Source organism: Cnephaeus nilssonii (assembly GCF_951640355.1).
Source record: "Cnephaeus nilssonii genome assembly, chromosome: 11".
Lineage (NCBI taxonomy): Eukaryota > Metazoa > Chordata > Mammalia > Chiroptera > Vespertilionidae > Cnephaeus > Cnephaeus nilssonii.
Window position 1 is genome coordinate 93,094,799 of NC_137082.1, and position 13,689 is coordinate 93,108,487.

The 13,689-nt window shown below is 51.6% G+C and overlaps 1 protein-coding gene across 3 annotated transcripts in view; it reads left to right on the top strand.

The window, feature by feature from the left end:
* The window catches only part of ZNF521 (zinc finger protein 521), a 285,963-nt gene that overhangs the window by 257,254 nt on the left and 15,020 nt on the right, over nt 1–13,689 (top strand). For all 3 annotated transcript variants that reach the window (XR_013814214.1, XM_079784492.1, XM_079784493.1), the window contains 2 exons: nt 2,464–2,595; nt 5,549–5,664. Coding sequence is in view for 2 of the 3 variants with exons in the window: in XM_079784492.1 (XP_079640618.1) it covers nt 2,464–2,595; nt 5,549–5,664 (248 nt within the window). In the remaining variant the exon portion in view is untranslated. Of the gene's footprint in view, nt 1–2,463; nt 2,596–5,548; nt 5,665–13,689 lie in introns of those variants that run through there.

Genomic DNA, 13,689 nt, shown 5'->3' on the forward strand with positions numbered 1-13,689 from the left:
GTGGGGTCACGTGACTGCATTTGGACCCGTTCACGTTCTCTGAGGGGGCTGCTCTGCTCTTCGGGTGAGAAGTGAATAAACACGGATGAGAACATGCTCCTTGTGCAGATCCACATGCACCTGTTTTGTTTGTTTCCCGTCTATTATTTTCCCAAACAAAACGCTCACAGTCAAGGAAGAGAGCATCACATCAACGATGTACTGGCATCATGTGTGTTAGGTTCGTGTGACCGTCAATCCTTAGCCCCAAGAAAGCCCCCTGGACCTTCCCAGGGAGCGGAAGTGTAAGAATTCTGGAGCAAATGTGGGCACTGCTCAACCCATAGGCCACATTCTTGGTTCTTGTGCCAAACACATAATTTAAAGATAAAATTAAAACTCTTAATTACTGTCGTACTACCAAAATAAAGGCATACAGCATTGAGGGAACAGAAAACGTTTAAATTTGGCAAGTCTTCCTGAGGATTAACTTACTGACCCAGTACCCTACAATCAATGGTGTTTCTTATGTCTCTCAATATCTAAAATTTGGCAAATTTTTGGTAACTTTAAAATTAAAAAAAAGAAAGAAAAGAACAGATAAAAACCCCTGGATCTTATATAATCCCTAAAGCTTTTTGTGTAACCCCTTGTCATGTCAGTATGCACAATTAAACTCCCTCTTACATAATTATAATCGAGGAGTTTGCTCTGCCACCCAAATGCAGAGTCGGTTTTTATCTCCTGTGAAATGCAGACAGTGCAGGGTGGCTTAATTAGTGCTTTGCTTCTGTTTTCACCAATTCCGACCCTCTGCTTCTAAAGACGCGTGCTTGTGTGGGAGGAAAGATTAGGAATACAAATAGAGTGATTTTACCCCGCGTTAGCGCATAATCACTCACTTTGTAATTGGGCTTTTGTGTTGCCAGTAATAGGAACGGGAGGAGGACTCCCACACCCGTGTTGTGCTGAGCGAGAGGATCGAATGGTGGAGACGTGCCGCCCACCGTGTGTGTTTGTCTTCCGTTCCCCAGATCTGGGGTATCCCACACGGACGTTCCTTCATAGCGTGTTTAATCGTTGCAGATAAGAGAAGATAACAGCCGGATAACGTCAGGTTAAATGGCAGCCCTAACCCTTGACTCCTCCTCAGTGGTCGCCCCGTGGTAGCTGGTGTTGGCCTTAGCTTCTCTGTGAAGGTCCCAGACCCTGAGCCAAGTTGCCTGGGCCTCGGGGTAGGTTTTGGCTCCATCAGTGATTGCCCCTGTGACTGAGAACAAGTCACTCCCGCTCCCTGGGCCTCAGTCTCCTCCTCTGTAGCATGGGCTCCCGCTCCCTGGGCCTCAGTCTCCTCCTCTGTAGCATGGGCTCCCGCTCCCTGGGCCTCAGTCTCCTCCTCTGTAGCATGGGCTCCCGCTCCCTGGGCCTCAGTCTCCTCCTCTGTAGCATGGGCTCCCGCTCCCTGGGCCTCAGTCTCCTCCTCTGTAGCATGGGCTCCCGCTCCCTGGGCCTCAGTCTCCTCCTCTGTAGAATGGGGATGGGAGGGGAGCCTCCGGGCTGTGGCGGGAAAAGAATTGGTGTCTGTGTGCACTTAGAACCACAGGGTCTGAAACCAGGAAATCCTGGGGTCCTTCCGAGGGCTGCTGCTTTTCACCTCTTCCTCTCGCTCATTGAAGCAAGTCAGGTTAAGTTTTAAATTTCATGAACATTTTAACGAGAGGAAAATGGCAACATAAAAATAACAGGTTTTATCTATAACACAAACGTTTCACATTATATAGCAATGGTTACTACTTGAAAATATTTTTCTACCATCTTGTTCCTAAGACATAAAATCTGGAAAGTGCGCCTGGAGCTCCGGAAGGCGCCTCGGAGAAGGCAGGCGCGTGCAGGCGGGTGGAAGTGAAACCGTCCCTCAGGGTAAAGGAGGAACGATGGAGAAGAGATGGGGTCTGGGAGCACCACGCAAAGAACGAGCATTTGCAGGATACGATAAGCATTGATAATATTTCAACATTCCCTGAAAATTTTGGAATTAAAAAAAAAATCTCATTAATGGGAATACCACTCAAAGTTTATGGTTAGAAACCGAAACGTCTAGAACTTTCTAGGTGAACCGGAGGAAAGGCCTGAGGGAGAAGCTGTCCATCTTTCTACGGGTCCTTTATCTTGAGGGCTTTGGAAATACCAGCTCATAAACCTGTGATAGAGAAAGGAGCTGCCTCGTTACTGACACGCCAGTTATGCTTTAAGAGCTTAATAAAAGGCACTGCCTACGCTAAAATCCGCCTTCGTGTCAGCTTGGGGTGTTACATTTCGGAAATGTGTTAAATTGATATAAATGCATCCAGGGAAGTAACCAGAAACCGTATACACTGCCAGGAGGCGAGGGCAGTGGGTGCCCGTATGCAGTCATCATCAGCTCAGTCGTCCGCTGAACACAGGTGGGTTCTCACGTCTCTACTCGTGTGTTTTCCTTAACAGATGAAGGACTCAACCACGAATGCAAGCTCTGCAGCCAGACCTTCGACTCCCCGGCCAAACTGCAGTGCCACCTGATCGAGCACAGCTTCGAGGGCATGGGGGGCACCTTCAAGTGCCCCGTGTGCTTCACAGGTAGGCGATTGACATGCAGGTAGGCAAGGCCCGCCCAGGCCTGGCGCTCATTCCCCCCCCCCCCCCCCCAGCACAGGTCCCCCTGCTCCGGCCTGGCACAGAGAGGACGCCGGCTCATTTGGGGAGGAGGTGTGTGATTCTGCTATTAGCATTATTGATCGCAGCTACTTAGAGGCTCAGATGGGCCGGAAGGTTAGCCAGGAGGACGAGCAAATGGCATTTCAGGTCCTCTCAGAAGTTTGCACTTTTCCATTTGGAAAATGACATCCCGGTTTTGTTCCATTTTCTCTTCTCCATGTCAAAAGGTCACCGAGGCAAAGACAGCCGGACGGAGCCGCTTTCAGTCACGAGACGTTGGACTGAAAGCGCGGCCCTGCTGTCCGTGCGTCTGTATTTCAGCAGGAAGACTGGATCCGGCGGGGGGGGGGGGGGGGGAGCCTTTTACCTTCCAGGGGCGCGTGGCTCCTTGTAACATCATTGGCGGGCCATGCAGGTATCACCTTAAGAGTTATCCTGCTGCATCCGGTCAGACATTTAATGAGCTCCCCCAATGCGGAGGTAGGGCCAGGCCAAATGTCTTCATGGGGTGGGCCAGATTCCCCCACCCCTGCTTTATAACACTGCCCATGAGCAATGAAAATATTATTATTATTACTGATGTCAGAGAGGAAGGGAGAGGGAGAGAGACACATCAATGATGAGAGAGAACCACGTCCCACCCTGGGGATCGACCCTGGAACCCGGGGTTGTGCCCTGACCAGGAATTGAATGGCGACCTCCTGGTTCATAGGTCGACGCTCAACCCCTGAGTCACGCTGCCCTAGAAATGAAAAGATTATTATAATCCTCCCAAAAGTCCCTGAACTTGGCAACAGTTGATAAGGCATTCATTTCCTAGGACATTGGAATTTTTAAGGGAGACATTGATATAAATAGACACATTGAAGAAGAAATTTGTATTAGCTGTGGTAAGAGGTCACTTTGTAGCCCCCCAAGAAATGTCAGAAACGAAAACTTGAAGCCCCGGGGTTGAAACGTGGCCGCACGCGGTGCTGGTACTTCCCCGACGACACCGTTGCCCCGGACGCTCCTCTGGTCGCTTTGCTTGTGCCAGGGACTCAGTGGTTAAGTCCCTCCAGGCTACGTTTCTTTCTTATTTGTCAGGAAAAGCAAACATGTAGGCTCTCGAAATTGACTTCTTTGTTTCCTGAGCAACATTCCAGGCATCGATTCCGAACTCGGTGGCCCGGCCTGGGCGCTCTGCGCTGTGATGAGACAGGGCGCAGGAGCAGGACTGAGTGTGTGCGGCTCGGCCTTCCGCCGCGCCGCCAGGCCGCTTCCTCGGGCCATTCCACAGCCACAGCTTCTTTCAGGACTATTTTTCTGTTTTTATTTTTATTTTTTTGCTAATCCTCACCTGAGGATATTTTTCCATTAATTTTTAGAGAGAGTGGAAGGGAGGGGGAGAGACAGAGAGAGAGAGAGAGAGAGAAACATGGATTGGTTGCCTCCCACACGTGCCCGACCAGGGTCAAGGATTAAGCCTGTAACCCAGGTACATGCCCTTGACTGGAATCGAACCCAGGACCCTTCAGTCCGCAGGCCGACACTCCGTCCATGGAGCCAAACCGGCGAGGGCAGAACTATTTTTTCATTCTTCTGAATTTGTACTTAAAAATTCTGTCATGTAATATTTATCTTGAGCTACAAGTCAGGCGTCTGGATTCTTTATAAACGTTCCTAAATAAGTCTTCATAAGGGGGTGGGGTCCTAGATCTCCTCATGATTAAGACCCTCATGAAACAGCTCTTTCGTGGCGTGGCCCGAAGCCTCGGAAAAGGTGCTAACGGACACGGACAGTAGTTGCAGATCTGTATGAAAACCCATTTATTTCTGGTGATGTGGGTGAGAGACAAAAAGGCTTTAATTATGAGCAGTCTGCACTTCGGGCTGACAGGCCTAAATGGTTCTCGTGCATCTTGAAGTCATTTTTTAGCAATAACAATTTAAGGTGGGGGGGGGACCCTGGCATTGTTAGGTGGGAGAGGAAATCTGAGCAGTTTTCAGGGTAATGAGAAATGTGATTAAAATGCATGACTCATAAGAGCAATATTCTAATATTTTAGGTTGGCTGGCAATTAGAATAATTTTAATGATTAGCGCAGAGTCAAAGCCAAACGCCGGCGTCTTTAATAAGCCCTCTCCCCGCCTGTCCCGATTAATATTGTGGAGGCGAACTTTTTTAGGTCACAGTGCACCAGGCATCCGTCAGGAGCCGCGCTGCCAACCCAAACACTGCCTCTGGCATCTACAATTTAATTATTAATAGGGTGTCTCCCAGGTAAACTGTTACACAGGCTGAGGGCCTTGTTTTGTAGTCATTAAAATTGAACATGTTTATATTATTGAAACCCTTGCATTCTGTGTGTAGGCTGAGTTGATCTTAAAGGACCCAAAGAGACGTTACCTGGGGTTCTGTTTCATATTTATAGACAATGCCCCCGAGCTGCCGTGCGGTATCATTCTCAGCATTAACGCATTTAAATAGAGAACTGTTTGCTAGCTATAACTTTAGGCAAATACAATAAACAGGGTTTGGCATTTATGATTTCTTAACCTGTGGGTTGCTGAGAAATCGGGGTTCCGACAGTGCTGCTGTGCATTTGACAATTTGGGGCTTTATTTCGAAAAGATTTACAGGGAGCGGGACCTCCATAAGCCTTGACTTTGGAGCCATTTGGGTGAATTCGGTGCTCCGTCGAGGGCATCGTCACGAAAGCCGGAGACCGGGCAGAGCGAAGGTGGCCGGGCTCCCCCGGCCCCTGGCGGGGGTCACCGCCCCCCCCCCCCAGGCCTGTGCCTTCAGTCCGCCTACTCTGGGTCTCCTCTGGGACTCCTCCACGGAGGCCATTTCCGAGAGAAAGTAACGGCGCCCCGTTTTCTCTCATTGCAGTGTTTGTTCAGGCAAACAAGTTGCAGCAGCACATTTTCTCCGCCCACGGACAAGAAGACAAGATCTATGACTGCACACAGTGTCCACAGAAGTTCTTCTTCCAAACAGAGCTGCAGGTAACGTCCCCGCGGGGCACTGGGCTTGACCTCCGTGGCTCCCCTCGGAGGGAGGGGATGCGGGCTTTTCAGTCTGGATTCGGGGACGGGCTCACCTGGGCCCCAGGATGCCTGGTGTGCTGGGCCGGAGGGGCAGGGCGGGGCTGGATCAGCAGACACCAAAGTCGTTTTGCCTCCAGCTGCTGTCAATCATGAAAAGAAGGCGAACAGCCCTGTAATTAGACCTTCTGACCCAGTGAGATGGACTTAGGGGTCAGGCTGATTGGACGGGAGGGGGACGCCCACGCACCTCGCTTGTCAGGGCCGATTCTCAGCCTCTGTTTTATTCATGCTCTGCTCTCACCGGGCTCGGGCGGGAGGCACGGCCGGTTACGGTCCTGAGGGGCTCACGCAGAAGCCAGAAGGGGGCGCAAGGAAGCCGTGCTCCCGAGAGGGGTGCTTCTCCCACGGAGCAGAGGAGGGATTCGTGCTTGTAACGGCCTTTGAGGTAAATGTTGGCATCAGACGTGTTCCGGGCAGCCTTGAGCGTCCCACTTGCTAGAGAGGTGACCTTGCTCAGGTCCAGGATGGCTCTGAACCTCAGATGTGAAGCAATGACACACACATGTAAGGGGTTATTGCTAGGTAACTATGGAAGGACAGATCTGGTTCTAAGGCATAAACTATAAAATATAACAGGAATCTGGTTTAGCAGGAGACTGATAGTTAAATAATGAGTCAGAGACTGGATCCTGTGGCTTATTACACAAAGGAAAATAACTATTTTTTGTTGTTACTTCATCTGGAAAATGGGCATAATACCTATCCTGATTTTTCTGATGAAATCGTGTGAAAGAAACATGTGTTTGTTAACCCTTGGTGGAGAATGGATTTGAACTCAAAATTATTTTATGATGAGCACTATTATTAACAATAAGTTCTTGATTTAGCCTACACTGGGTGGGGGTAATTATATTTTTGTATTGACTTCCTTGAACAGCCCAAGGAGGCATGGGTCTGGCTGAGCCCCGCCCCACCCTCGGGCCCTGAGCAGCCTTGTGCCTCCCTGGCTCAGGGAAGGTGGAATGGTGTTAATTTTGTGTCAAAATAAGGAAGTTAGAGGTTATCTTCTCCGTTATTCTATAAGGGAGCAACTAGCAAATTAAGGAGGTGAAGTAAAACAGGAAAGCATGGGTGAGCCCATTTAACTGACGTACTGTGTCATGGGACCGAACAGAGTTGCTGTCTAGCTTGTCATCACTTCAAATAGAGCTCTACTCAGTCGGGTCTGTGTGAATTGATTAGAGAAGGCAGGCCAAGTTAGAGGATTGTGTGAAATTGTGTCTTATTAAGCAAGGAGCCTACATTTTTATTGGAAAGTTTATTCTTACTGCACTAGGCATCAAAGGAAGAGTCGCTTTGGTTTTTATGATGCTGTAAAGGATGTGGGCAATACACCTCGTGGTTCTGTTCATTAGTATGTAAACGGTGAAGCAGAAAACCAAAGTCATGGAGACTCTGTGGAGACCGACTTCCATCTCATGTGCTTGAAAAGACTTGGCTGACGTCCGCAGTCAGTCCCATGTCTGTATCATCCAGTCCCCCTTCACCCGAGGAGCACACGTTCGAAACCCCCCAGGCGAGGCCTGGGCCACAGAGCACCTGTAGGTTCTATGTTTTTCCCGTGCGCATGCCTGTGACAGCTCAGTTTAAAAGTTAGGCACAGTTCGAGAGTAACAACAACAGTAATACAAGAGAACAATTACAGCAATGTATTGTAATGAAAGTTATGCAAGCGTGGGCTCTCTCTGATAACGGATCTGATAACGGAGGAGGCTAAGTGACTGATGGACGGGGGTGGGGAGGGGGAAGGGGGTGGGGGGTGTAGTGTGGATACACTGGGCAAAGGGGTGATTTGCCTCCTGGACAGGGCAGCGCGGGATGGCTAGCCAGATTTCTTCGCACTACTCAGAACCACGTGAAATTCAAGACTTAAGAATTGTTTATTTCTGGAATTTCCCAGTTACTAGTTTCAGGCGGCAGCTGTATCAGTAGGTTCCAGTGGAACTAATCTGGTGGTAAAGCTTCAGTGTCTTTCACTAAAAGATCCCAACCCTGGCAGTTCTGAGGTGGAGCAGACGGAGCTGAGCAATGAGTGGCATCCTGCAAGACCCCCAGTTTCTTTCATGGTGCATTTTGGGGTTTCATGGAACATAGAGTATTCACTCTTTTCTACAATTCGTAAAGACGGGTGGTTCTTAAATTCTTTGATCTCAGGATGCCATTACACTTAAACATGATTGAGGACCACAAAGGACTTTGATCCATGTGGCTATTGATAGTTTCTATATTAGAAAAAAAAATTGAGAAATGTTTTAAACGCAAGAATAGACAGATACGCAATTCTCCCAACTGTCAGAGGGATAACGTCGTGTGCCAAGTAGCCTCTAAAAACTCCGCCGAGCACACATGGGAGAATGAGTCTGTAAAGGGCTAATGACATAGGAATGTTATTGTGCAAAGAGCGTTGACCTAACAGACCCCCTGAAAGGATCTGGGGGCCCCAGTTGTCCCCGGGTCACAAGCAGGAGCCGCTGGTATAGAAGACAGATTACACAACACAGACTCCCTGAGCTCTTACGAGGTCCTTACGATCTCAAGGGGCCAGAACATCTCTTCAAACACATCTGATGTGTTCAGATTGTGATCCGGCCGTAAGTCTCACGTCATAATCCAAGGCTGTGAGCCTTCTCTTTCCAGGCTAACAACTCGGAGTCACACAGAGCTGGCCTTGATGTGAGTCCCAGGCTCAGCCCGTTCCTAGGCACAGCATTGACCGTTAGCGTCGGGTCACTTTCTATGCAGTAGGTCTGTTTAGGAACCGTGATCGTTTCTAGTTAGTGTGTGGTCATTATCTATGTGGTCGATGCAACTGTGCCTGTTTTAGGAAACCCCCAGTAATAGCAGGGCTTTCAGTTTCAATACATTAAGAAAAATGGGTGAGAATTAACTTTTCTAGTTTTGAGTGTGTTCGGATTTTGATGCTTTAGCCTTAGGGGTTCCCAGTCCTGTGTGTTTGTTTCCGTTACCCAGATGACCTTTTACCCGTGGGTTGAGAGGGAGCATTTAAATGTGATTTTTAGATCTTGATTTCTTTTATTTCCTGTATAGAACGTGAGCATGGTAAGTATACAAAAACCATAGTACAATTTTTTTAAATTTCTAGAATGGGGGGAATGGACTAAAATGAAGGCAGCAATAGAAAGGTTGGTAACCAAAATAGCAACAGAGCAGAGAAATGAATCTCTGGCATCAGCCCTCAGTAGGTCACGCCTGGGTACGTAAAATAAATGCAGATTTTAAAATTGACACATGTCATTCCACTAGAATTCATCTATGTTTTTATGCCCCTAAAGGTTAGAAAGAAGACTTTTCATAAACGGTTATACACCTAAAGTCCCAAGAACTGAACTCCTGTTGGAGATTTGAAAGAATGTGGCGTCTTTGCTTCTTACATCAGAGTGAGGCAAGGTCTAGATGAGCCTCCACATTGCCCGGGGGCAGGGCTATGGTATATCTTTCCATGGCGCCTACATGATGTCATGACCATAATATGTAACTTGAATTTCTTTCACTATTTACCTTCAATTAAAAACACAAAAGCCTCTCATTGTGGATAAGAAGTGCTTTGTTGGGCATAAAATTATATACCCTACAGACATATGCACACATACACACACACACACACACACACACACACGAGTGTGTTGTTTCACTAATACTGCCTTCAAGGCCTTTCCAAATTCTGAATTCCTCAGTACACCCTGTCCATCTTCAGAAAGGTCCAGGCCTCAGCCATCACCCTGTGGGCCTCAGACCACAGCTCCTTTTAGAATTAATGAAACCTGTTTCTATGGAAAACTCAACCCTGGACCCACCTTTCCCGTGTGGAATCTGTACGTGTACGTCACATGGTCTACACCCTTCAGACCCGGAGTTCTCACTGCCAGTCCTAAGATATGTGATGTGTAATCGTGGGCAGGGTGTCATCTATTCCTTTCAGTCGAGTTTTCTCCCATGTTTGCAAGGAATTCCAGTGCCCTTCACGGCCACCTCACACGCTGGTGGGAAGATGTGCTGAGGAATAGAGTGCGTTATTGGAACCAAACGCACATTCCGTTACTTTAACAGCGAATGAATATGTTGAATGTTTCCCATGTTTTCCTAACAGACCTTACAGCTCTTGCTGCAGAACTGGAGGAAGCAGCTTGGAGAGCAGGGCAGCGTGGTCCAAGAATAACATCCTACAATGCATGTTTGTGCGAGTGGTTTGTGCAGGTGTGAGCAGGGGCCTTAGCAAAGCTGCTGCTGAATAGGCCACTTTCTTTCCAGGCGGTAATGGCCCTTTAATTGGTGCCTCCAGAGAAGCTACAATTCAATGGCAGGGATCAAATCGTCCTCTTCCAACAGGTCCCCATAGAGAGTCCCGCAGACGGCGTGTTAGGGAAGGAGGGGGTGTAGAGGGAATTCCGGAGGTGGGGGAGAGGGAATTGGCCGAGGTGCACGGAGGCTGGGAGATCCTTTCACATGAAAAAGTCCTGTGATTCTTAGCCCTTCCCTTCGTGAACTCAGGAACCGTGTTTTCCACATTCCACCGAGTCCTGAGGGGAGATGGCGAGGGCTGTCCCGAGACTGCAGACACCACCACAGCTGAAAGATGGGGTTGTCTGCGTGGCTGTTTGATTTTCTCCTCAGAGGCTTTCCGCCTGATGGTGAGGCCTGTTTTCACGTCACAGCTTCCCTGATGCTCAAGTATGGCCGCCTATCGATTTGGGGGCCCCAGGATTGGGAAGGTGTGCCCATCGCTCAGGCTGTCAGGGCCGGCATAGCCGGGCTCCGTGCTGGTCATGGAGGGGGGCTGTCAGCGTGGGGCCGGATCTCCCGCCTCCTCGTGGGTGGTCTGTGCCTCCCCGGCGCGCACCATCTCACCAGGCCACTGGCTCTGCCTCTCCGGGTCGGGGGCTGTGATCCCGGCGCGCAGGTGCGAGGAGAATGAATTGTGTCGCGGAGCCTGCGGTTCAGGAGCCCGTGTTCCCACGCCACCTCATTTCTCCGGCTCGCGGGCCTGCGGGGCTGGTGGAGGAAATGGTGCGGCAGGACCTTCCACTTAATCTGCTCAGTGGTTACATGGATCTGTGTCTCTTATTTGATCGAATCTCCAGGAACCAAATCCTTTGCATCGATGTATTGACCAGGGCGGTGATGTCACCATTCGTTTTGATCACTTTCAGCTGTTAATGTTGGATAATTCAATCAGGATTGATTGGCCTTACTATTGCAGGCAGCAAGTTAATCACACAGGACAAAGAACGAGGGCACGGCTCCCCTCAGTTTCCTGTGCCCCCTCTCTGTCCCTCTCTCTCACCCTCTCTCTCCCTTCCTCTCTCTCTCTCTTACCCTCTCTCTCTCTCCCTCCCCCTCTCCCCCCCCATCATCTGCGCGTAGCACAGAACTGGGGCTGGTATGAGCAAAGAAGAGGGTTTAATGTCTAGAATGGACACTGCCCCGACGGCGAGGTGGCTTTGTTCTGCTGTTCGGTGCTGCTGCGTGTGGGAATGGAGCCCCATTGTCACAAGGAGCTCATTCGGACTAAGCAAGCAAATGCATTTCCAGTGGCCGTTCTGTACCAGTCAGTGCTGGATCGGTGTGCAGGCTTTGGGGCGCAGCCCGGGCTCACCTGCCCCTCGCGTGGCCTCACTGCTTCACCAGGTGTCCGGCTGGCACATTGTCAAGCACCGAGTGGGTAATGGGACCGAGGGAAGGCAACAGAGGTGACTGCGATGGGTTAGCAGCATTTTATTTACGTCTGAATTGTTCCTGCAGCGCCCCGCCCAGCTTTTAAAATCCTCCATCCATTAATTTCTTGATGTTCCTGTCGGTGGCTGGTTTTCGCTATTAAAAGGGGGAGAGCCAGCTCCTTGCTCTGAGGCGCCCACCTCCCGCAGCCCTGTTGTTAGCAACCTGCCCCCACGTTGTGTTTCTGCCTGGCCCGGAGCTGACGACAGATGGCCATCTCCGACTGCCATCGGGGCTTTATGGAGCATCCAGCCAGGGTGCACTGAGACCCTGGCCGGGCCGCCAGCCCTCCCTCCACCCCCTGGAAATGAGCCTCCCTCTGCCACGTTCTGCATTGGCCGGCTCGGCTGGCCCTGCCGTCCGTGGTGTCGCCAAGACCGCCTGCTGCCACAGCACCGATCGCCCCATTAGGGACAAGGCACCGCGGGCACAGCTGTCAGGATTGTCCTGAACAGACAGCTGCTCTCAGCACCTCTGCTGTCAGAGTCTTTGGAGAGAGGTGGAAACCCCGTTTCTAGAACATTCTGTGGCCCAGAGAGGCACGTTGCATGTGTGTTCCTATGTTATTTTATTTTTTAATATTTTTATTGATTTCAGAGAGGGAAGGAGAGGGAGAGAGAGAGAGAAACATCCATGATGAGAGAGAATCATGGATCGGCTGCCTCCTGCACGCCCCCCACTGGGGATCAAACGTGCAACCCGGGCCTGTGCCCTGACGGGAATCGAGCCGTGACCTCCTGGTTCCTGGGTCGATTCTCAACCCCTGAGCCACACCCGCCGGGCTTGTTCCTATTTTAGCTGTTCGCTCTGCACAGGGACCTGTGGCCTTGCGTTGGAAGAGACCAGTGCCAAGAATGAAACCCATTGTGTTTAAAACTTGGATCCGGCGATGGGAAAGCACCCCGTCCCTATCCCACTGCCCTGACAGTCAGAGCGAGGGCGAGGGCGAGGGCCATCCTGGACGTCGGCTAGAAATCGGGGAGGAGCCAGGCGTGCATGGCGGCGTGGCTGGTCCTGGGCCAGCTGCGGGTCAGTCCGTGCTGTGCGTGGGGGAGGGACAGGCCGCTCCTGGTGGCGTGTGCGAGGGCGGGGCAGCGTCAGAGCCGTGTGCGGACTTCCAGAGGCGCTCGCGTTCGTACCCGTTACGGTTAGATCTACAGCGAGCCCGCAGCCCTCACAGGGTGGCTCCCTTGCTGGGGCGCAGGCTTCCCAGCCGGCGATGGGCGATGGGCGATGGCAGGTGGCGGGATGGGTGGATGGTGCTTGAGAGCCATGCTGGGGGCTGCCATTGAACAGGGAGTGATGGGCAGGGAGACCCTTTAACAGCGGCGGAACCTTAAACCGCCCAGACTAACAGCCCCCTCACTGAGGTGCGTAAGGGTGAAGGTGGTCGTGCAGAAAATAGAATAAAACAGTCCATTCGCGAAGAGCCAGGTGCTGAGCCCTCGCTCTGCTCAGTTATAATTCATGACAGCCCTGGGGGGTGTGGGGCGTCCCTCTGTGGAGTTAGCGCCTCTCCAGGGAACCCCGCTGGGAGCACCCTGCGTCCCCCCACACCTGCCTGTACTTCTCTTTCTCTCTCTCTCTCTCTCCCCCTCTCCCTCTCCTCCTCCCTCCTCTCTCCTCCCCCCCCCCCCCCCCCGGGCTCTCTTGGGGTCACATTGGGAGGCTGCTATGCTTTGTGGCAGAGGCTCCAAACGCAGTCATTGAACCGGGAAGGAGCGCGCCGCGTGTGGTTCAGGCTCCTTTAGGAACTGTCCCTTCGACGGCGGGCCGGAGGCAGCCATCGCCTTAAACCAGCAGCCGCTCTGGGCGCCCCGGACGCCCTGCCGATGGCCGGGCAGAAAGAGGCGCCCGTGTCTGACGGTGGTGAGAGGCCCGGAAGCCCCACGGTGTCCATGACCGTCCACGTCCATGCTGTTGGGAAGTGGGGTTCAGTGCCCACTCCGAGGACATGGCCTGGGGCTGCCCAGCCTCCGCTCCAAATGGTCAAACCCGGGGCCGCACCCGCCCCACTCACTGGAGCTGCGGGGGGGGTGGTGCCAGCGCCTTCGGGACAGAGGTGGCCCCGCCCTGGGCAGCTCAGCCAGCAGAAGTCCCTCCCTCCCCTCCAGTCCCCTCTTCCCTACCCCCCCAGCCCCGTCCCATCCCACTCTGCCCAGCCCAGGGGGTCCTGGGCACGAGACCAGT